The 24,657-nt window shown below is 40.0% G+C and overlaps 1 protein-coding gene across 1 annotated transcript in view; it reads right to left on the bottom strand.

Moving 5' to 3' along the window:
• PCDH15 (protocadherin related 15) overlaps positions 1-24,657 on the bottom strand; it is a 731,645-nt gene that overhangs the window by 333,034 nt on the left and 373,954 nt on the right. The window contains exon 6 of the mRNA XM_082765483.1: positions 22,995-23,113. Within this exon, the coding sequence (XP_082621609.1) occupies positions 22,995-23,085 (91 nt within the window). The 5' untranslated portion in view covers positions 23,086-23,113. The remainder of the gene's footprint in view (positions 1-22,994; positions 23,114-24,657) is intronic.

Below are 24,657 nucleotides of genomic sequence, written 5' to 3' on the forward strand. Positions count from 1 at the left end.
TACTGCAGCCTTTTCATGGGATTGGCGTTCCACCAAACGCATCAGGATTTTCAGAACTGTTAACACACCACATAATTGCTTTGATTAAAATGAATACTCGGCGCTGAAATCTGGATTAAAAAACATCTCAGAGAAAAGGTACACTGTACAGTGGAGTTTGGTGATTTGCAGAGGAATTACTGCAAGTGTGGGCAGGTGAAGCAATTAAATTTGTCATGAGATAAATTTCAATCAAAAGAACAGATTAGAGTAATAGCAAAAACTAATTCTACAGCTGGGGAAGGAAAAAAAACAGGATGCATAGAAGAAATTCTAGCTGAGGATCACAGTGATGGCACCAATAAAAAAAAAAAAATCTCAACAAACGTGGCTTTGTTGCACAGATAACAGTTTACAGATGATCATTTTATGTTATTTCAACCACACCAGCACTAACCAAATACCAGATTGCATTTTAGGATGTCTGTCACCCCTCCGCTTCTTCCAAAGACAGAGCCTAATAACGCCTTAGACTTGCTTAGTTTTGCATTCATCAGCATACACTCCACAGATAAATCTAAAATTGCAGTGTTACATAAATTTCCAATTCCAAAGCAGACAAATTCAACTTCAGCCTTTAAAGACAAGTCCCACGTTTTAAATACTTGTTAGGTATGTTTATTTTCTTGCCAAACACAGTCAACAAGCTCAGATACTGTGTTTTATCACCATGCATCAGCAGGGCCTTGTGGAAAATACCACGTACACAACAAACGTCTTTGGGCTGAAGCCTGGGCCAACTGTCCTGGCTGCGTCCCCTCAGCCCCTGCTGCTCCCCGAGGGCAGAAGTCCTTGGCTCTGTGTAAGTGCAGCAGCTCTGACATGGGGTGTCAGCATAGGAGACCCTGGAACACCCTTCCCACAGATACAGTGGAAAAAACTGACTTACAAAGGAAATGTTTACACACCACTTTTTTCTGTTTCTTGTTGTTGTTGTCTGCTTTGTTTTGAAATGCCTTATATTTGATTGGGGGCCTCCATATAAAACTGAGATGTTTCCAACTCGTCTGATTCAAGCTGCAGATGATTATAACATAACACTGATGCTTACCTAGCTAACAACAAAAAAATGTTTATAAGTCTATTTCAATAGCTGAGACAGAACAGTTTCTCTCCATCATGGGGTTTCTTTCACAGGAGGCCCTTGCCCATCAGCCCTGTAAAGGCAGAGGCTGTTTCTCAAGGCACCTCCACTCCGCCAGAAGCACCTGCAGAAGTGCGATGCTGAAGCACCGTCTGCTTGCTCTCCAAGTATTTGTTCTCCACTCTTGACAAAAAGCCACTTGTCCTTGAAATTCCTGGGCATAATGGAGTGGTCACGGAAGTCAAATCATGCTGAACTGAGCACACTTAAAAATGGCAGAAAAGGCCATATTCTAAATGAGCTTCCCTACCTTCGGTTGTCCAAATATAATCGCATTTCTTGTTTAAGCAGCAGTGCTGGTGAACGTACTCGCGATGCAGCAGGGTCCTCCCACCCAGGCTCATCACAGAAAAGGCAGTAGCCGTCAGGCAAGGGAAACAACAAGCTAGGAAGGCTTCCCTGAAAGCCTGCAGGAAAGCATTTCTGATCCTGTCATTAACTTCACTGCTCCCTCTAACCAGTGTTTTTGCTTTACCACTACATGATCAAGGCAAAGGCAGATAAAGTGCCTGCCTCCTTGGGAGCGAACTCAAAATCCATTTAACAAACACTTCATGGAACAGTTACATGGCTTAGATCTGTTTGGTTTCTGATAGCTCATTTTCATTATTTTAATTTCTAATTATTTTTAATGAGATGGCTCAGAGGAATCCCTCAATCATGGCTCTAGGTAAGATGCTCAGCAAGGTCAAACGAAACAAGCCAGCAATCCGAATAATCCCATCCTCTGCCACTGGAGAGCCGCCCCATCCACTCCCCATCCGAATACCCACCGATATTTCACAGACTTCCACATTCAAGCTAAATAAAACACTGGAATTAGTTGGCAGCAGTGTCTGAAGTTGGCTGCTGTAATCATTAAATCACAACTGCACAGCCTTGCATCACGCTGGTTATGTGGAAGTTCAGTGACGAAAATGGCTTGCCCCATAAAATGCCTTCCTACAAATCTCAGTGACTATAACCAAAATGCAATCTCCCATGGCATTTACTGGGGCTGGGTGTTTCAAGTGACACCCCAAAACTCCAAGAGAACTTCACCAAGGCAGTCTCAAGGCCAGGGAAGTCTCCCTGCCCTGAGGGAGTAGCCTGCAGGGAGAGCAGCACTGGCCTCGGACCAGCAGCCAGCCTGAGCCTTCCCAGGGATGTTATTCCCTGAGATAACTCATCTCCTCCCTGGCGCTCCTGAAATTAAAGCTGGAAAAACATCCACTTCAATTTGCTAATCACCGACTCTTCCTCCAGCTGTTTCAAAAATACCCAATTAGCTCTCTACATTATTTTATTCTGTATTCAATTTTGCTTTCAAATATTCAGATGTAACTAGATTTTTATTTTTTTATATATATAAAAAACAGTCACAGGACATACAACCACAGACAATCTCAGAAGACTGACTCAGTCCTAGCAGATTTGCAGCCTGATTTGAAAGACCTTATTTAGTGAAGTTCTACTCAGTAACTGTGGAAGGAAATCATTCCATCTGGTGGCAGAACAGAAGACAGTATTTTCATTCTTTGTCACTGGAACAGAAGACCAGACTCTAAATGCCATCAGGGGCAGTAGAAGGCTCTATTACTTTCCAGTATCCATCCGGATGCTTGCCTGGGCCTCTTACCCAAGCCACAAAACCTCACCATACAATTACTGCGTGCTCAGCCTTCAGGCACTTCTGCTGCACTGATGACGTCTGGAACATTAAACTGAACAGTTCGTCAATAATTAGCATGTACATTTAATCCACGTGGAAAACACTTTGAAAGGTGATATGTCCCATAAAACAGCTTTCCTATAAAGCGTTGAACTCAAAGAACGGAATTAAGGCCTGATAACTGTGACACACTGAATAAAGTTACGTTCTTTCAGCAGGAAAAGCTCTTACCCTGTCTGCAAGCACAACATAGAAGCAATATGGGGGTATCAATGAATACCCTGACACCCCAAGCCCATGGGCTTTGCAGAAATCACCAGCAGAGCTCTAGGAGGTTGTGATGTGCAGGGAAAGTCATGGTATGTTCTCTGTCTTTTGTTTGTTTTCTTACATCGGAGATACAGGAAATAAAAGAAATTAAATTCTCAGAGTCTGTGGAACTGGCTGAGGTCACAACACCTCACACTTAAACCTTCTGAACCACGCATTCTGCTTACAGATGTACTTTATTCTCAGCAATGCCCAAATTGCTCACTAAGCAAACAGTCTGTTGAAAAACCTCATACTTAAACCTCCACAGTTTGCACTTCCACTGCTCTTTCAGCAGGGAACACTCACAGGAAAAAGCCATGAAAGGGTCTCTCTAAACACCTCGATTTACAGAACACGGCCGCTAATAAAGAGCTACATAGAACCATACATTTAAGCTATCCGAGTAACTAAGCAACCCAATTTAAGGAGAAAATGTCCTGTCTTGTTTCCTGTGTTGCTGAATTCAGAAGTACAGCTGTGCAATTTAGGATAAGCTTGGCATAACCTTTACATTAGCAGGCTTGTGCTGCAATTGCTCTGTATTGAAAATAGCATAAGAAGGGCTTTCACAGACTATTTTGAGCTCTTCCTGATAGACATCTCTAATTGTTGGAACTGGGAAGGAACGACAGCAAACTTGAGTTTGATTCAAACGTATTTGTGATACTTCTAAAAATTACACTGAATTTCTGTGCTTTGATTCAGACTGCAAATTAATGGCTCAGCTAAGCACTACTGTAAAACTCAGAGCTCAGATTCAAATACTCAGGTGCAAGACGATTCAAATGCTCAAGTCTGACTGTTGACTTTTTTTTTTTTAAACAGAAGAAAAGGGAATGCTGACAGATAATAAAGCAGAAAAAAGGGATGTAAATCCGAGTATTATTCTAAGTTCTTGTTCACATAGCCTCAGAAAACCATGTTCTCATACAGACTACGCATCCCCAACAGCTGATTTATTTGGAAGCTTTATTTCTCCATTCTTCAAACATTTTCATACAGGTATAATACCTATAAAGGGTTTTATTTGTGAAAATTGCCCTGCAAGTGCTATGTATTGGTATTTTATTTTTACTGCTTTACAAAAATGCAGTACCATCGATCTTCCAAGCAATATTCTTTCAGATTGAAACAACTTCCATTTTATAAGCAGTTTTGGAGTTGACAGAGCCTTTTAAAAATCATACTTGTGCCCCCAAACACCGTAAAACACAAAGAAACATGATGCTATGCCAAGCAGCACCTAAAACAGCTATTAACCAGAAGTAATTTTTAAGACCATGAAAATGCACAGGATGAATCAAGAAAAGCTGTAACGTCTTCAGACATGCTAAAATTTTAAAAGTTGACTCATCCTGCTTTTAACCATGGCTATCCACCAAGCACTAAAATTTCACTGTTTTCAGTATTTCTGAAATTCCATTTTCCCTATTACGACTGATGCATTTAAGACAATCTCATACAGGAGAGTGAAAAAATATTTACTATTTAGATTAAACTGAATCCAGATACCATAAGCAAGTTTTAAAGCTGCATCAGCCTTCACTACTGTATAAAAGCAGACAAAATACTAGTACGAGCAAATCAGAAAAAAGCAGGTGGAAGCCTGTACTGTTGATGAAACTTCTTTATGTGCAAGTAAAATAGGAAAAGCATTTAATAAACTGAAGCATGGGAGAGGGAACAGCTAAGCTCTGCCTGTAAGTGAGCTAAGAACACCCAGCTGTCCTATTTTCTTAAATGGTTTCTTTGTGACTTTTAGACTTCAGGCTCAGTATCAAGGTCATCACCACAGAAATCATGTTGGGTTTTCAGGTTTCTCATCTTTCCCTGAGAAGTTTCTCCCCCTTTCAGTGCAGTACTCTTTTTGTACACAACAGACACAGAAATCTCAAGTTTGTATCTTCCACAGAACTTGGTGGGATTAGCTGGGACAAAGGAAAGAAGCGTGAATAGGAAGATTAAGGTGAAGTTCAGAAAAAAAAAAAAAAAAAAAGAAAAAGAAAAAGAAAGAAAGAAAAAAAAACACCATGAAATGTTTCTATACACCCAGGAATATTCTAATTTTTAAAGATGATGAATTTTTTTTATTTTTTTTTTTTAGTATTGACATCTGTGAATACCACTGAATTGTATTATTATGAGATCATGGTCTCAGCAACGCTCTTTAAAAAGCAACGTGTTATAAAATACTCTAGAAAAACCTGTATTGATGGAAAATCTCAAGCTCCCTTTGTATTTTAAAGATTTAAGGAAAAAAAGACACCTTCACCTCAGACACTGTAAACATCAGCATCCACGTCCTTTACAGCAAAATACAAAAGCCAAGTTGCCAGAGCCGTTGTGTATCCTAATAAGCAGCTGGCTTTGCTGCTCATCAGCCACCTCCCCCTTGCTGAGCTGGAATATTGCTGCCCCGAGCATTGCAGCAGATCAGACAAGTCCCACTCACATCCCAGGTGTAGCACAGATCATCTTGCTCGTGCCAGAGCAAACCCTAAACCTTGCCTGCAAACAACCCTCAGTATGACTGACCTGGAGGTTCTCACAGTTAGAGAGGGTATGTCTCAACTAAACGATGATTTAATTATCAGTGAACACTGTCTTGAAGACAGACACTGCTTTGGTCCCCAAACCAGAAAGCTTCAGTTAATTCAAATAGGAGATGCTGTATCTAACATTAGTGACAAAGGAAATCGACAGGCCATGTTATATATGGAGTGGTAATTCATGCCGAGAAAATGGTTGATATTAATAAAGAAGGGGGAGATTTGGGAATGTGGCCATGGGGGTTGGAAAGCCCCATGGTTGAGATAACATTAGACTCTTAACGACGAGGCCATCAGGAATATAAAACAGTTTAGAGGGAACAAAGAAGGGTGATTCAGGAGACTCCATGCAGTCTCCGGTGTCTTGTTCTCCAGCCGTTAAGGCATGGATGTTTCTGGGTGTTTGCTGTTGTTGTTACATTCAAAGTTGTTTGACCAATGAAAAGTTGTTTTGAAAAGAACTGCTGTGGAGAGAAGGATATAAGAGGGGAGCCTGCTCTCAAGATAAAAAAGGCAACACGATGTGATGAAGTTATGTCATCAATAAAGAAGCAGAAAGAAGGAGTGAAGAGGAACAGGCTGTCAGAATGGAGACCAGGACGGGAGCAGGCACATTGATCGCCTCGTGAAGATAGGTTCGGCCAAACTCAGCAAACTGCTCAGAGAAGCTCGTACAGAAAGTCGGTGGAAATAGGCGCACTGGAGCTGGAGAGAAGCTCGAGCTGAGAGAAGTGGACCCGTGCACACAACTGCCCCTCGCTGCTAAGCAGTTGCGCATTATGGGGAATCATACGTCCTTAGGAATAAAGACTGTCCTGGTAACCTTACAGCTTATTGTCCTTCTTAACAATTGGACAGTTTATGAGCCTCAAATATGGGACCAAACTGAGGTCAAGTTGTGGGACTCTGCAACTAAAAACGACAAGGTTGCAGTGGGATTGCTCGGCACCTGGCAAGCAATCTCTGAAGCCTTAAAGAGCCATGTGGAGCCACAATCACAAACGTGTGGCTTGCCAGATAGTGAGGGAGCTGCGGGCTCCTTTACTGATCCGACTGCTACGCCATGGGCCCCTCTGCTGCTACAGCCATCGAAGGCCTTTGCTGTTACGCCCCCTGTTGACCTGAACGTGCCTTTTGACCCAGGCCTATTGGCCTTGAAAAGCAGATGGATATGCTTTTCTTCGATCTGGGAAGAACGGAATACATAAGGCCTGAAGACCGAGTTGCTTGACAACTTAAAGCGAGACATATTGTTCAAAAGGAATGGAAAATGGAGACTGTTAAGTCATGGAACTTAAAGGATTGTTTGTTACCTTTTCTGATCGTGAATATGTATAGGCGTACTCAATTTTAGTAAGTTATGGAACTTAAAGGATTGTTTGTTACCTTTCCTGATTGTATGTATATATAGGCATGGTTGTGTTTAGTATGTAAAGCAATGTTCTGTGTATTTAGAATGTTTGATGTTTGTGTGCGTGTTGGTGGAGCGTAGACTCCCCTCACGCTCAGTGCTGTTTACTTGCCTTTTATACCTTTTAGAAATATATGTTTTATAAATATTACAAAATTCAGATTGAGTTGAGACCTCACTTATAACAGGCCATAAAAAAGGATGAAGCCTGAAGGTTTTTTAAGCGTATTTCCAAGTATGTGTACTGAGAAAATGCAGGAAACAGCGTGCAAATCAACTTTTTACTTGTAATCAAGTTCCTGTGGCTTCATGAAGTTACCATACTTTGCACAGACAATGCTGAAACGCGTTCACCTGTGCAAAATGCTGTTAGCCAACAATCTGGAAAACACTGCCTCCCACCTTGGGTGGAAAGGTAGAGAGCTGAGAGCCAAAAGCAGGCTCCAAAGTTGCAGGCAGAAGGCCCTGTACTGAAAAAAGGCAGAGGCATCTTTAAGACATCATGCAACTCCTACCTGCCATCTGACTGACAGTCCTGTCCACCTGCATGTTCCTCATCTATGAAAAATGCCAAGTAATAAGGATTCATATAAAAATTCATCCTTTGAAGTATCTGTTTAATAAATTATGGTCCAAAGGATTCAGTAATTTAAGCCTGAACTGCTTTCTGCACACCAGTTCTAGCCTGTGTCTAAACAGCCTGAACCTGAGTTAATTACAAAAGCAGTAAGGACTTTCACGTTGAATAGTTACAAAATATTATTTGTTTTTCTCCTGGTTAAATGCACACTTTTGATACCAATTTTCTTAAGCAGAAACCGATGCAATCTTAATTCATAATTAAACTTTTTTCCATATACAACAGTAATTGTACCTTTTTCTTATACAGCTTGTCCCCCCAGTCATGCTATACTTTCAGGTGAATTCACAACGCATTTCCCAGGTCAAACCATAATTTGCCTGAAAAATGCAGGCTGGTGGGGATACAAATTTTGTGAAAAGCTGAAGCTTTCTTCAAAATGCGTTTTAGAAACAGCTTTTTTATTATTATTATACAAAACCCACAAAGGTATAACTGAAACCTCTTACATGAAGCATCTACTTAATGAGATACGTTCTGAGCTGAAAATCTTTCTATTGCATCTCTTCCTTTTGCAAGATTTTCCTCACACTTTGGCATAAAAAGACAAACCTTGTTTTGTCTTTGAACTAACATAAAGTTTATTTTAATGAATTTAGGGCTTCAGGCCTCTCCACTGCAGAAGAGCGGCAACAAAAGAGTAATGGGATGAGACTAAAAGCCCACACAAGCCCACCCCCTCAGCAGACAGTGCTCACCAGCACCCATCTGCAGAGGATTCCCTGAGCATACAAGCACCCCCAAGAGACAGCACCCACAACACTAATGCATGGCATCTCCAAGCTCTGAAAGAATTCTTCCCAAAACTCATGCACTTCAGAAAGTATGACTTTGTTTTCTAATAATGCCAGTGAGAATAAAGTCAAAGCATGGTATACTGGCTGTCTGAAACCTTTATCATCAAACAACAGCTAACATGCAAGAAAACAGAGTCAGGATATTTCTGCTATATTGGAAAAGACATTTCATATCACTTGCAATGTGACTCCCAGGCCCTCAAAATATTTACTTCTGAATTTTTACCTACCTAGAAAATATTTTTTAAAAAGACATATCTTATAGGTCACACCAATTACCATCAAAATCTCTATCTTCCACTACCCTCTGGGAGAGGCAAGGAGATTGGAAAACATTACCTTTTGTTAAAACAAACACAATGTTGGTACATTTGTCCTTCCTGAGATGCCAAATACCAAAGAAAAAACGTAACAGTTAACAAATCAACTACTCCTGATGCTAATAACGAGTACAGGCACTAACATAAAATGCTTAAGTTCAATTTACTGCAAAGACTATCAAAATTTGAAATAAAAACTCCAAGCAGATATTTGATAGCAGAAACAAAAATTGATATTCTCTTACATTCTTCTCAGTGTTTTAGACCCTATAAAAAACTAAAGGTGCTAAAGGGGTATCAGCATCATCCCATCAGCAATTCCTCCTTCCTCTCCAAATAAATACATACACACAGATTTTTAAATGGCATTTTACCAAAAAGGACAAGTATTAGTAGGCGGACTTGTTAAGTCAGCCCAACCTAGGTGTGTATTCAGGCAAATTTTACATCAGCAAGGAAGGGCAGAAAAGAAGGCATGTTTTTTTATTCTTAAATTGAAGAAATATAATAATAAGTTGAAAACAGACTACATAGAGGCCCATAAGCAGGACAGAAATGATGCCTTCAAGCTGGTCTCAGCTTCATTGCTACAGCTGGAAATATAAGGATACAGGGAGCTTTAAAATTCTTCCTGTGAGGTTTCCAACCTAAGAGACAGCACTGAAGAGAACCCTGAAGATGATACAGCGACTGCATAGATATTTCTGTAGGCTTCAAATGCATTCTTAGCATCCAGTAGTACCAAAGATTATTTGACTATTCCCCTTCCCAGTCCATTTGAACCCCCCCCCCCTTTTTTTTTTGATTTTACCTAGCAAGCAGATGCTGATAGAGTATCAGCACAGTGACACAGAAGCACTCAGCTTCTACTCCATACCCAGGCTGACTGTAACAGAGAGCTTGACTAATTTTGTGTTAGCTAGATGCACAATTGAAAATAAATCCCAAGCCATTGATTGTACTGGAAGAACAAGCAGATAAGACATTTTCTCATACCTCTTGTACTTGATGATAGAAAGGTTGTACCCACAAGGACTGTTAGAAAAACAGCTGAACACAGCTGTGTGCTTTATTACAAAGTATTATTTTTTATGTTAACTAGCAAATGATTTAATAGGGCGGGAAGGGGGATTAAGAATCTGCTTCATTGCAAGTCTATTACTGTATAACTAAGAAAACAGTTGATCATCTGAAGCCATTCACTCTGTTTATCTTGCCTTGGCAGTGTGCTCCTAACTATTTTAATTGTCAGACAAGAGATTCAGTGATTCTACAGAACTGTGTGGGGACCGTGCCTGCAAGCCTCTGGCTTCCTCGGTGGTTTGTGTACTGAGCAATTCAAAGAGAAAAAAAGTGCAGTAGCCTCCATCACCGTTTCTTTGAGCACCCCGGCTGTCATTAGCCAGCAGAGACTCTCATCACCTGTTAATCACTACCTCTTTAGCAGCAGAAAAAGACCAAGTCCTGAAAACAAAACAAAACCGCGAATCCCCTGGAGCTGTGAAATCACCAGCCCGTGCCACTATACCCATTGGTGTTATTAACTGAGCAGATAAAACTGGAGATATGAGGAGCAATTGACTTGAGCAGCATCCCGGAGGCAAGCTTCTGTGTCTTCCTGATTAGCTTCATTCAATTATGTCGTTTTAATTGCTCATGTGCTCAAGCTCATTAAATGAAAAATAATATTGCTTTCCTGCAGGTTGTGCACTTGAGACTCGACGAACGGACATACAGTTGTGCCTCTGAGATGCTGCCAGACAGATCTGAAAGAGCAGTTACGGCTGACCAGAAGAGAAGCAGACTGCTATTTCTCGGGGTTTGTAGGATCCAGGATCTTCTTGTGATCCCAGTGACAGTATTTCCCTTTTTTTTTTTTTCTAAATCACTGGTAACTTTCCACTTTTAAATTTATTTTTTTTTCCCCACTCGAAGACAATCAAAATTTTGGAGTTAACATCTCGTAATCTAACAGCACTACAAAACAGATTACTGTAGGCTTGTCTTTACATTCACACTGTAAAACTGTAACTAATGCAACCCTGAAAGAGGATCTGTTCCCAGAAAGTACTTCAGAACAAAACCTCTCCAGTGCTCCCGAGCTACACAGCACGTGTAGAAGCAGTACGATTCTTGCTGAAGATACCACACAGTTATCCAGACAAGCAAAAAGTAGCCACTTGGTTATAGAAAATGTACAAATAACTAGTGCTACTAACCCTACCTCTGCAAAATGAAACAGTCTTCTTGTACCATACCACTATGCTTAACGGGATTTGCAGATGCCCAATTTAACTGAACATAAAATTGATTTTCTAAGAACAAACATACTTTGTGAACTTCTGGTAAGAAACAGAGCATGGCATTTTAGTGAAGAAGCTATAAACAATAAAGACAATTCAAGGCCATAAAACAACCCATCCTTGTCTGATTAATGTCTGCTACTGAAAGACATTTAAGGCTGTAAAATTTGCTACAGTTGCATCTGTTATGAAATATCAGTTAGATGGCATGCTCAGGTACAAGTGATACACAAATGCATTTTTCTTCTCTCAAAATCACAGAAAAAAAAGCAAAGGGTCACTGGAACAGATGGCTCACAAGATGTACCTACACGCACGAAAACCTTCAAACCTTCCTCTCTAATGTAGAAAACAATCCTCACCAGATGAGCTAGTACTTGTATCAGGCCATAATATAACTTGGCAATATTAAAAAAAAAAAAAAAGTTGTTTTTTTCTTTCCTCACTCCTGCACTGTTACCAAACGGGGCAGGGGGAAGGCTCAGATAACCCTTAAAATGCTTCTCAGAATGGAATCATCATAAATGATGAGCTTCTTATCAGAAAATACATGGTCTGCACTGATATTTCTTCATTTTTTTTTACATAGCATAAAATACTTTACAAGAACTCTAAATTGTTGTAAAGCTAGCAAAGAACAGTGCCCAAATTTTTCTTTTCCAATGAATTTTGCAATATAAAACTGTAAAGGGAAACTTGGAATGAAAAAAGGCACTGGAGAAGGGAGCTAAAGTTTACAAATTGTGCATCTGTAACTTTGCACACTGAACAAAACAGCTTAAACATTCTGGGCCAAAAAGACATTTAGCATCTGAGTACGATTTTGAAAAAGAACTTGGAGCATCTTCAAGCTCATGCCATGATTTTCTCCATTTTCATGTCTAGAAGCCATGAGATACAACACCAGAACTGCAGGTAACAATAGTGGTACAAACCTTATTCTGAACTGTAAAATCACGCTGTGAGGAACATGAGCCACATTGAGCTTTGCCTGTCTCTGCCTCCTGAGAAGTGGCACTGACCTCGCCACAGACAGGCTTGCTCCCCTGTCTGAGACTTACCTGGAACCCCCTGCCTCACACCAGCGTGTCCCTGTTATTGTTAGATAACCAAATATAGAGCACTGCCAGAAACATGTAAAAGGTATCACTTAACTTTACCTAAACACTAGCGATTATCCCCGAAAAACATTAAACGTGTTAGTAATGCACACTGCAGACTCCCAGTGATTTTATGAAAAAGAGACTGATGAGTGAAGAATTATTGGCAAATATGAGTAAAACATGGTTTCTCTGAAAGACAGTGGGCGCAAATAATATCACTATTAACTCATAAAAATTATATGTATCAACTGCACCCTCATTGGGTGTCATTATCAGACATACTGTGTCTTTCAAAACACAATAGGGATAAAAGCAAAATAAATAAATAAATAAATAAAAATCCCAGCTATTTCTCAGGAAACATGACCAGTCCAAATTGTCCAACTGGTGACTAAAGAAGAACACCACCACCACAGCTTGTCTCTCCAGCAACAGAAATACAGTGTACACAGAACCAGCTTTAAGCTTTTAAAGCAGTTTGCAATACGCTGGATAGGACTCACAACATTTGGATGTTTCCAAAATAAGAAGCGATAACTCTTATCCCTACTGAAGGCACAACAGAAAACCAAAATGGCAGTGTAGGCAAACAGCCTCACAGCAATAGCACAACACACAGACTTCTTAAAATCCATCACTGCTTTCTTCAGTTTTCCCCAAAATTTTCCTTTTGCCATATACAAAACCTTTCCTGTCTTTCAACAGATATTCCCTGGAACAGCTAGGAGAGGATATTCACACCTATCTGTGCACAGGTGTGAATACATACAGACAAAATTCCTCAAGACAGAAGGCTTTCTGAGTCCTTTCTCTTTGATCTATTAGTAAATTCACATTAAACATGTGAAGTCTTACACACTGGGAAAGTATGCATCTGCCCAACACTGCAGGACACACAATTACAAACAGTAGTCTCTTCAAAAACAATGGCAATATTAATGGAAAAACAAAGGGGGGAGGGGGGCAGATGCTCCTTTGTGTTTCATGTGTTTGTTTTTGTTTTAAAACTTCAAAATCCCAGATATTTCCTCCCCAGCAATTCCTTATAAATCCCCAGCAATTGACTGAGCTTATGTGAGCTTTAGTTGGAAAAAAAAACATTATGTTAAATGACAGACAACAGATGAACACTAACAATCTCCTAATCTGAAAATGATTACTGTAAAATACATGCATTAGGATGAGCTGTGAGAGCTCATTCTTTACAATTACTGCCCAAACACACTGCCCTGCAGACACCACAGCAGATCTGCTGTCTCAGGCCCTGCAGAAGTTTCAGGCCTTCTTTAGAAGTGCTGGAAAACACAAACAAGCCTGCCTCGATACAAGTCCATCCTTACCAAGTAATCAATAACAAGGCAAGATCTCCTCTGGATAAAAACTTCACACCTAACTTTTTCAGAAAAACTTCTTAACATTACTACTGATCTTCTCCTATGGTAATTGAAACTTCCTATTTATTGCTACTGTAATTGGAAGTGTCCTTGCTGTAACCCACTGCTCAGTCAGATGTCCCTCCCTGCCACGTAATAAAATGGGGAATTATCCCTGTTTCTGATACATCTAGAAGTGCCATTTCTGATGCAGGAGCTAATTGAACTGAAGCAAAAGTGCTCCCCTGCTGACCTGTGCCAAAGATTGTAGCTCATTTTTCTTTGAGGCTAGTGCAGTGCTTTAGCCAAGAAACAAACAGCAGAACTGCAGAGATCTGAAGGCAATAGATCTTCTGCAAATTAGCATCAAGTTAAAGCCTATTTTAGAAATAATTGGGAAGTGGGGGGGGGTGTCTCACTCCACCCACTTGAAAATCCATCCTTGTTGTGGCTCTTTGTACAGAGGACTTGAAAATCAGCAGTTTGGCACAAAGCAGGTGAGATGCTCAACCAGCCATCAACCAGCTGAAGAAACTTCAGTATTTAAGAGATAAAGACACAAACCCAAGTCTAACTGAACCCAGCTGTGGTCCTACAGCATTTCTCTCGTTCAGCACCAGGCTGTAGGTGGGGTAGTTAGTTATCAACGCATCAGGAGGCCATCCAGTCACAGCCCCAGTGAAGATAGGGAAAACTTCCAAAAGAGCTGCCAGTTCCTTCCCTGATCTGAAGCTTTCACGATGAACACTGCCTTTAAAATCAGCCTCGTTGAAGAAGAAAGCAGAACACGTGCACATGATCTCCACTCCCAATGCAATTTGGGTAACAAACAGGTTAAAAAAGTGTAATTGTCAGTGATTAAGTACAAAATGCACATGCCAAGGAAGCAAACCGAGTAAAACACAAGTTTCTGTCTATCTTCATGTATTACTTGGTCTAGAACAACCACTGGATTTCTAAAAATACCAGTTAGGGGTGGTTTATTTAACTTTAATTTTTAAGCAGTTTTAAGACTTAACTATCAAGACATGTAATGGTAAGCATTTAAATGACATTATTTATAGTGAGGTTGCTTATAAGCATTTTTCCATTCTGTCCATAGCATAAGATAACCCAATTGGGGTAGGGCAGTGGATATTTTACCCAAACTAGGTTTTTGAAGTGATGCAAAGCCAGATCTGTACTTTGTAATGCACACAACTTGTGTATTCTAAAGGACACTGGTATCATTGTGACTCAGCTCTTGTTTTATGAAAATTTGAGTATAATAAAATCAAGTTTTGATCAGGCAGAAGTCCCTGTGCTTTGTTTAAAACAGATACATCTTGTCAAAAAGGGATTAAATTGAAGCATAGTAGCAACAGGGAGGCAGTTTCAATCACAGTTTATTTGTCAGCATGTGACAGTCTCATATAAACGTTCAGAAAATAATTCTTATTGCTCTCCTGAATGAGACGAGGTAAAATAGGATGAGAGGTTGGAAAGTAATATGACCGGCAGGGACAAGTGACGCTTAGGAGCAGAAGGAATCTGCAGCTTGCCAAGCTAGCAATAAAGCTGAGGGGCAGGACAGGGAACCCCACAGATCTAAGAGATACTAATGCACAAAAATGGGTATTTAGGGAGGACTGTGCTCACAAGACAACATGCACCAGAATATCAAAGAAAGAAGACGACAAAGTCTGGAGAAAGAGGGAAGAACAAAGGGGTGTTTCTTCCCCACCTTGCTCTGGCCTCTTCACCAGATGAAGAACATATTAAATTCAGAGAGTCTGGATTCTCATACCTTGCCCCATTCCTCACATGTCATGTGCCTGAAATGAAGTCTACAGTAGAGAGCTGCAGCTTTCAAGTTTCCTGCCTAACAGCTCAGACTCCTCCACAGACCTATTGCTTTGCCTTAGCATTTTCAGAATGGGTCAGTCTGAAAATGATCTTACTATGAAGGACACTACCAACCTCCCATGCCAACACGACACACCCTGGGATTCTCAGTTCCAGAACTGTTGCTAGATATACAATAAAAAATACAAACGAAAAGTCGTCATTGTTATTTCCAATAAAAAATAATTAGACAATGTAAATGGTGCCTACCCTCAAGAAAGAATAACAGGCCATTAAGGGATGGAACCACATTTTAATTCCTCATATTTCTACTATAACTCCCTTTTTTTTTTTTTTTTTTTGAAAGTCAGAACAGTTATTTCTTATTAATTTAGTTATTGCTCTAAAAACTTCAAAGTCTCATTTCCTACAAACTAATTTCACTAAACAGACAAAATATTTACACTTGTTCTTATTAAGGATCTCCTATACAAGCAAGCGCGTTCAATCAGCATGAGATATCTAATTACAAGACCTACTGGCCGACTGAACCGCAAATGTGGTTATGTTTCAGAGAAAACTGGAGTAAGATGAAACACGCAGGTCTTGCTGATCCAGTTGGAGGAGGTGCATCGATTCGACAGGTAAAAGAGAGAAGAATTTACTCCTTGAGTGCAGATGGAGCTTAAGCTGCAAAGAAAAATGTAGGAACACAGGGAACTCTACAAAAAGTACAGTTTCTTGGAATAATATTTTCAGTAATTAAATTGGCAGGGTCTCACCTACAGCAAATGGCTTCTGTTGGGAGTGACATTAGTGACATTAAGAGTGTGCATGAGTGCAGAGGGGGAACCCAGAGTTAATTCAAGCCCAGAGAAAAAGATGTCAGAGTTATAGCAACTCCTGTACAGCCAAGGTGGCTACCTTGGGTGTCTTTGTGGTAATTAGAAGAGAGAGGCACACATTTCCAAGTTTATGCAAACTTTACATTTTAATGCATGCACATTTGCAATTAAGGTCTGAATATTCATGACCGAAGAGCTTTACTACAGAATAAATTCACTGAGCATTTACTTTATAATCTTCTGTACTCAGCAATACACACAAATCCTGCCTCATCCCCCAAATTAGGGTGAAATCTACCACATCCAAGAAAGCAGTGTCTTATTTACAGTCTCAGTGCACTGCCTCACTTAGATATAAGGGATTAGTTTCAGTGGAATTGGTAAATTTGTTCTGTGAAATCTGGACACGAGATGGAGATCACATATCATAATGTTCTCAAAAACCTGACTTTCCTTACTCTGATTCTGTTTATACATCGAAACACTAATTTATCAAATAAATTTACACAGATGTATCCCTGCTCATCATGGCTCCCTCAAAATAACCACTAAAGCACAAGAAGGACCAGTACGGGAGTTGGCTCTGCTCAATATGCATGCTCTATGGCCACAAACCAACACAGAAAGGCAGACAGACACAACTGTCCCCGATTTTAAGAGCTTGGCCCAGTATCATTGGAGTTATCTACTCTAGGAAAATCCTGAAGACCAAGTCATTGTCACAGAGGGGATGCCAGCTGTGCCAGTGCCCTTCCACAAGGGTTTGCTTGCCCTTCCCCTGGCCTGCCCTCCCCAGATGCAAGCCTCATAGCATCCCTTGGAGGAGAGCACCGATCAGTGTTCATGTTCAGGTCGGTCAAGTTGTAGCAGCCTCGTAGACTATGCCTGCAATTATACATTCCAGGCAATACAACAGGAACTTGATGCACAATATCGCTAGGGACAAAGAGCAAGGCTTGAGCATAAAGAGCCTGGCATGTCCCAAGCTGGGATCTGGGATCTGTTTTCCCAAAAGATGGCTTCCTGCCTCATTCAGCACATGGGCCTTAAAGGCTAGGAAGATGAAGCTTGCTCCTCTTACATTTATTTCAGAAATTTAACTTGCCTCTTGCCAAAGAGAAATAGGTCTTCTGCCGACTCAAAGCACTGCTGGTGGCACACCAGGATGTCCCATCAGATGTGTTTTGAAGAACTTCTCAGAGTAACTAATGGTTGAGTTCCTCTTCAAAGACACCAACAGCAGTTCTTTTCCCTTTAGGACCACTGAAGAGCCTGGCACCAGAGCACTCAACCAAAAGCATTTACTTTTCATAAAGCAAGCAAAAAAATGACTTCTGTTCTGAGGAGCAAAGGGTTTCCCAGGTGGCCCTTAGGCAAGCACCTGTTTGCATTCTTCTTCTCCCACTGCATGTGTACAGCACAGGGCTCCAGAAATGATAAATGGGCTCCATGTATTCAAACATGCATTTTCTGCAGTTAATTTCCTGCCTGACAGTCATATATCAGGTTCTGAAACCATTTTATTTTTAAAGTAGCCTCTTAAAGTGATTTGTGAGCGCCTTTAGTTACTCGAATTTTTGTAGCAAAGACCGTGTTAGGCTAAATTAAAGACAGTAACTAACAGATGGATCCTGTGCAGCACAAAAACAGCTGAAAGAACTTGTGTCTGCCCAGTCCTGGTGACAAAGCGAATCACACAGTTGTGCTTTCCAAAGGAAAATCCATATTTAAAATGTAACCTCCAATCCAGGGTAATGATAAAGACAATTTACATAGGTAAGGCTGTTCCTTATATCCTGATGGGAAAAAAAAAAAAAAAAAAAAAAAAGTTTTCCCTTATGAAGTGAAACACATAGTTAACAAAATCTTATTAGCCTTATTATTTAATTTCAGCTGCCAGCACCAAGTACTAATGGACTGCCACCACCCTCTAGCTGCTGCAGACCCAGCAGTTGTGCAGCTGCAGGTGGGACAGCCCAGCTTACTGTGGGAAATACACCCAGCAACTCCAACTGCTCAAGTGAGGTTTCGGTTTGATGTGCAAAAGAATTCAGGAGCACAAAGCAAGGAGATAGAAGAGCAGGAGCACCCCAGGACCCTGGCTAGCTAAGTACAGTCTGACACGGTAGGACTAGGAGCGCTGTTTAGTTTGCTCAACCACGACAATATATACAATTACGTGAGTAACTGCATGAATCCATTCACGTTTTTAAATGTTTTTAAATATTACTTAGTCAGAAAATCTGCATCCCTACTCTGCATCCTGGAACTCAGAATTATTTACATATTTGCAGAGTAAATTTCCACAAACGACTGGATTTCTGACAGCATTAAGAGTTTAATAAGAGCAGTGATGAAGTCGTTCATTTCATCAACTTCAAGCAGCAGGAGATGATTCTCCAACAACTTCAGCACAGCCAGGCAGGCTCACCTGGCATTCTGCTAGTGCAGGTGGCTGCCCATGAGGTCAGTTTTGCATCCTTTTGCATCCAAGATAAAGTATTCAGCAGCCACCATGTTTCTGAAGCTGCTCTATGTTCAACACAACCCAACTGTAGCACTCAGCTGTGCTCTTATCAAACACCAGGGTGATGTTTTTGATAGCTAGTGAACAGTCCTCAAGCAAGTCGTTTTTTTTCCTTGATTTCTCCCTACTGTGTTCTTTGCTCCAGACAAGCCTATACTTCTACATATGGAAGTAAAGAGGAGGAAATATTGATACAGCCCTTCAAGGGTCTTTGTTGGCATAAGGAAAAAAAGCAATACACATCCAAACCTAAATGGTAATTTTTTCCCCTCCATCTACATGTTAATTTGGACTGCAACAAAAATGCTAACAAAACGTCTCCAAGTTTCCCAAGCATGTCATCTTTACTCTGCAGAGGCATTCCTGCTAGAGAGTCTCATACTCTAAGAAAAGATCCTGCTAGCAGATTAGAAGTGAACAAAAACCATTGAGCTCTCAGTGACGGTCACATTTGCCACAGAGCAGCTGTCAATGGCACATCTCCTGTTCAGGAGGTTATAGCAGTCAAAATAAAGCAAAAAAGTTGTAACTGTGAGCTTATTAGAACATGACATCATACTGCTTTGGTGCAAAGTTCAAGTCCACCCATACTTTTGAAAAAAAAAAAAAAATCAAAAACAGATCTTTCCTATTTTAACAAATATTAAAATGCAAGTATTGGTTCAATACCAAATGCAAGGAGAATTCAAATGTAGATATTTTGGGAAGTAAATAAGCCAAATAAGTAAATAAAAGATAGGATGGGATAACAATTACTGGCAGCCCCCCCCAGTTCACAACTATACCCTTTATGACAGATATACACTAAGACTAAACCACTAAAGATTAGCAAGTCTGCTAATTGTCAATTTTTTTTGCTGGATTGGTTTGTAGCATCAGAGTGCACACAGTGTTTAAATTCAGCAGCCTTCTCCACTGACCAAAAGATTGCTGCTAATTTTTTTTTGTTCAGTCAAATACACTATGCCTAAAAGAAAAAAAGAGATTGCATCCTGGGCTTCCACCTTCCTCCTCACTGCTTCTTTTAGCCTGAGAGTTTGACTTGGAATTTATCAGAGCATCACTAAAAAAATAAATAAAAGCCACTGTAGCTGGCCTAATTTTACATATTCCAAGGCTGTAACTGACATTTCTACTTTTACTTACCCATATGTATTACTTAAAGAAAAAGATACATTTTACATTATATATATAATAAAGATAATAAATAATATAATATATATAAGATAAATTAAACGCATCTTTTGTAAATGTGTGTGTATATATATATATATATACACACATAACATACACACACATAATGCATTGCAACACACAAATATGCAGCATTTCTTCTGCTTGGAAAGGAGCAAACTAGAGGCAGAAGAAACAGAAAACCACATTTCTTTCTTTACAAGGAAAAAATATCCACCACAGTACCCATTCACCCAGTCTTACATCTATTCTGGCATACCATATGGCTGAGCAATACAACAACACAGACAATGAAATCCATGGGAGAAAACACTGCATTTTCCAATCGTATACTGACATAAACGTGGTAACTCTAACAAGAAAATTTTTCCTTTAATATATTTTGGGGTTTGTTTTTGATATAAGGGGACTACAGCAGATGTAAAATATTTGCATTTCATCAACAAAAAAATAATTTCACCATGACCTGCCTGCTACCACAACACATAAAATATGCTTCAGTAGGGGAAGTAACTCCAACAGCGACAGCAAAGCACAACTGGCAGAGCAAGGGGCTGGCAGGAGGCCACTTGGCCACCAAACACAAATGCCAGCAAGCACACTCGGGAGAGGCATTTCAGCCAAAAGGAGGACACAGCAGGACTTCCAGGATCAGGAGAGGAAGGAGAACCCAGGTGCAAGGACAGCTTTCAGAAACACGTTTGTTTAGGCTAGCGAGCAGAAACTGAAGCAGGGAATTATTGCTGTCTAACGATCCTTTGGCTGAAGAGCAGGAACACCAGAGAAGGAAACACATTACCTGAACTGAAAGATTACGCAGGCACTGCCAGCTAACCGTGAATAAAGTTAGGATAGGAACGAGACAATGGCACTGAGCCAAATGAACAAACAAGAGTCTGGGAAAGCTCTCTTGCAAGTGTAGCAAGAAAGAAGTCTAAATATTTCCAAGACAGTCCTGTATAAAGTTTTTAAGGCTAATTTGTAACATTGTCAATTGCTATATCTGGGAAAAGATTTGATGGCTCAGGATGTCAAACAAAAACATCCAAAATACAGAAACTGATGGCTAATGGAGCAAAATGCAGTAATATTGGCATGCAAATAACCAAATAGGTACTGCTACAACCATGGAAACAGATCATTTGCATGCTCGATGCAAAGAAATAAGTTATGATTTATGCCATAATTGATTTTCCTGTTTGTATTCATGATTGTTGTGCTGTTAAAATAATTATGCTATTTTTATATTGCAATTGCTAAAAGAGTGCATCTGTCATATCTGCTATATGTTAGATTACAAATTGTGACATTGCAAATTCAAGTAACTCTACTGGTATGTACAAGTCATGCCAAAGTACTTTCCTGCAATGAGTTAAGTATGGAACATAACTTTCTTTTTAGCTTCAAGAAATACATTTCAAAAGATTTTAAATGCATTGCCTAATTAGGTATATGGTATTTGTTGAGTAACCAATATCCTACCCTGGCTTAAATTAATTTCCATGTATTTTTTCCTCTATTATATCATCATGTCATTTATACAGAGAACAAAGATAACAGGAACACTTGTAGCTAAATTCACTTCCCTGAATACAGGAAGAAAAATTCTTGAGTTTGATGCAAACTAATTCTTGAGTTTGCATCAGAAGTGGTTCAGCTACATATTCCTCAAGCAATGGTATTTCTGAACCTTTCCCCCAGTGAAGGAACAGTATTCTTGGCTATATTCAAACTGATATTTCACTGAAAATCAAGGCACCCTCTGTTCAGGCTGTATAACAAGAGAACTTCAGTGATAAAAACCAGTTTGGGTTATGTGCTAAATTCAATGTCACGAGCCAAATCATACCAAAAAAAAAAAAAAAAAAAAAAAAAAAAAAAAAAAAAAAGGCAGGAAGAAAATCATTACGTGGCCACCCTAGCAGGGATCACTACAAATCCATCTGAAACATTGCATTAAACACAAAACACCACATTTCAAGAATTTAAGTTAATGCACTAAAGGGAAGCCCATAAAACCCTGATGGTGTCTGCGTTCTGCCTTCAAGGACGTGGACAGATGGAGTAGACAGATTATTAGTTCTAAGTTGTCCACAAGAGTTAGACCTGTTTACAATATTCTGTATTTTCAGGTCTTCCCCACTTCCTGGTAACAGGAAGGAAAGTTTTATCGGCAAGTTTTCATGGGATCACTGCAAACATGAAACAGAAGCAGCAGATAAAAAGTCAACAGTGCATGGAAATTTGAAAACCAAAAATCTAATCAGCTGAGTTTCCGCTGCCATTGCTATCTGTCACTGTTGTAATTTTCATTACTCCAGATGACTCTTAAAACAGAGCAAAGAAGCTGCAGGGCTTCTCTCCTACCACGTGATCCCATCAGGCAGCATTATCAACAGATCAATAACTGCTGAGGTACAGGCTTCACAGCCTTTCTAAGTCAGGAAGCCACTATGCATTACAGGCACATTACCATTAATGAACAATAGCTTCATGTGTAAGTGTGGACAAGTATCTTTCCCTTCCTCTAAAGCAACTGTAACAAAAATGTACAAATCTGAAGATTTTGAAACAGAAGAAGGACCGAGGTACCTCCATCTGTAATTCTGTGTTACTACAGATAACTGGAGGAACAGATTACTGGTATTTTTAATTAAATTTAACAGAGATGTGGCACCAATAGCTCATGCTCTTTCTTACAACATCACTTTGGTATTTTTGAAGTACTGTTTCTAAGAATTAAAAATTAAGAATTATTTGAAACCACTGTTCCCAGTGCTGTAGCTGTCCATTTACAAGTAAAGCAAGGTAAGGTAACTCTTTCAATAAATAAGAAAGGAATTACAATGCTAGCTAACTCTTTGCTGTACCCTATCTTCCCTACCACTTGTTCATTTGATAACTCCTGGGGGACAAAGCAAATCACAGAATCATCCCGTCCCTCCCACAGCAAAAGCCTTACCTTCATCGTTCTGGGCCAAGGAACCTGCTAAGACAGTAGCAAGTGCAATCCCTACAGCTAACCACTTCCAGAGACAAAACCGCTGTAGCATTTTTTGTCACACTTCACTCAAGGCAGATCTGAAAAAAACAAAGATTTGGTACATGCATTAGTCAACCAACATTCACAAAGGTGATTACAAACTATTCCATAGCTATGGATGCATATAGGGCATATACAATGTTGAACTGTTATGGACCACACCTGTTAAACAAGCAAGCTTAATCCCATTAACATTAAAACATACAAATGTACATTAATTTGATAATCACGTATGCACAGCCTCCCAAGCAAGAATCTTGCATTTGCTTTATTAAGCTGCAATTTCAATAAAATTAAATTTTTCACTCTTCCTGCTTCAGCCTTGTGCTTCACAGTACTTTGGAGAAGTGACCCTATGGGAGAAGTTCCGCTTATTAAAACTGATGTTTAATTGCAAGAGTCAGCAGAGAGCCAGCATCCAAACCCAGTGCCCAGCAGAACATCTCCCAGTAAATGGCCTTCTCTAACAATGCTCTAGGTAAGTAGGTAAGTGGCCAGCAGGGGAGAGGGGGGAAAAAAAAAAACAACAAAAAAAAACAACACAGAACAAATCAAAACAAAATCAGAAGAATAAACTGGCCAAGACAGGTCTGGATGAACAAAGAGAGGTTTGGATGAATTCCAGAGCATATTTAGAATGAGTAACATTAGGAAGTTATATAAAACTGTTTTATTGCTCCAATAAAGAGAATTAACATATTTCTGTAGACCAGAACTGAATTATTTAAAAATCTTCTTTCACATTAAAAAACATTGTGACAAATACAATGAACTTCCTAGCAACAGAAGCATGAAATGGCGAGAGAGTTACAGCATTATAAAAACAAGCTATTGTATAAAAAGGGTTTATGTGCTGTCAATTTTCCCAAGCAAAGCACTTGACTTGGATTTCATTGCCAGTTTCCGCTTATAACTTCCCATTGTGGTTACAAACGCCCTGTATCTCATTCCAAGCCAAACAAACAGACTGCTTCCCCCCCTCTTCACGGCTCCAGCACTAACAAAGCCCAATCCACCTGGTGGCACAGTGCTGGGCTTGTGCTGTCATTTTCTTCCATGGACCCAGCATGTAGAAAAACAAACGTATGGACAGCGTCTAATTCGCACCACAAAACCAAACCACCAGCTTAGGACATACAGACATCCTTTGGGATCACACTCTGCTAATCCACACCAAAAGGATGTGGAGTTTCCACTAACAGAAAAGTTTTGTTAGGTATTGTAAAAGACAGGAATTTCTCCAAGGTCTGAACTTACTCCAGATCATATCAAGGCTCCCTTACACATCAAGCAGAGCTCCTTTCTTCTTCCCAAAGACCAAGGAGATCACCTCTGACTTTTTGTTTTTCAGGGATTTTAATACTAAAGTTCACTATTAAAAGAATGCTATGAAAATACAAAGGGTAGGGGAGGATGGCACAGCACATTCACTACTCCACCCCTCATTCAGGGGTTTAAAGATGATGAGAAGCCTTCCCTTGTCCTGATCCAGGTTGATGTCTGGCTCCTGCCACCCTGGCCAGTGCAGGCCATCAGCTGCAATGTGCAGCAGCTTCAGGAAGCAGATAAATACCACACATCA

This window comes from Aythya marila, assembly GCF_965140915.1.
Source record: "Aythya marila genome assembly, chromosome: 7".
Lineage (NCBI taxonomy): Eukaryota > Metazoa > Chordata > Aves > Anseriformes > Anatidae > Aythya > Aythya marila.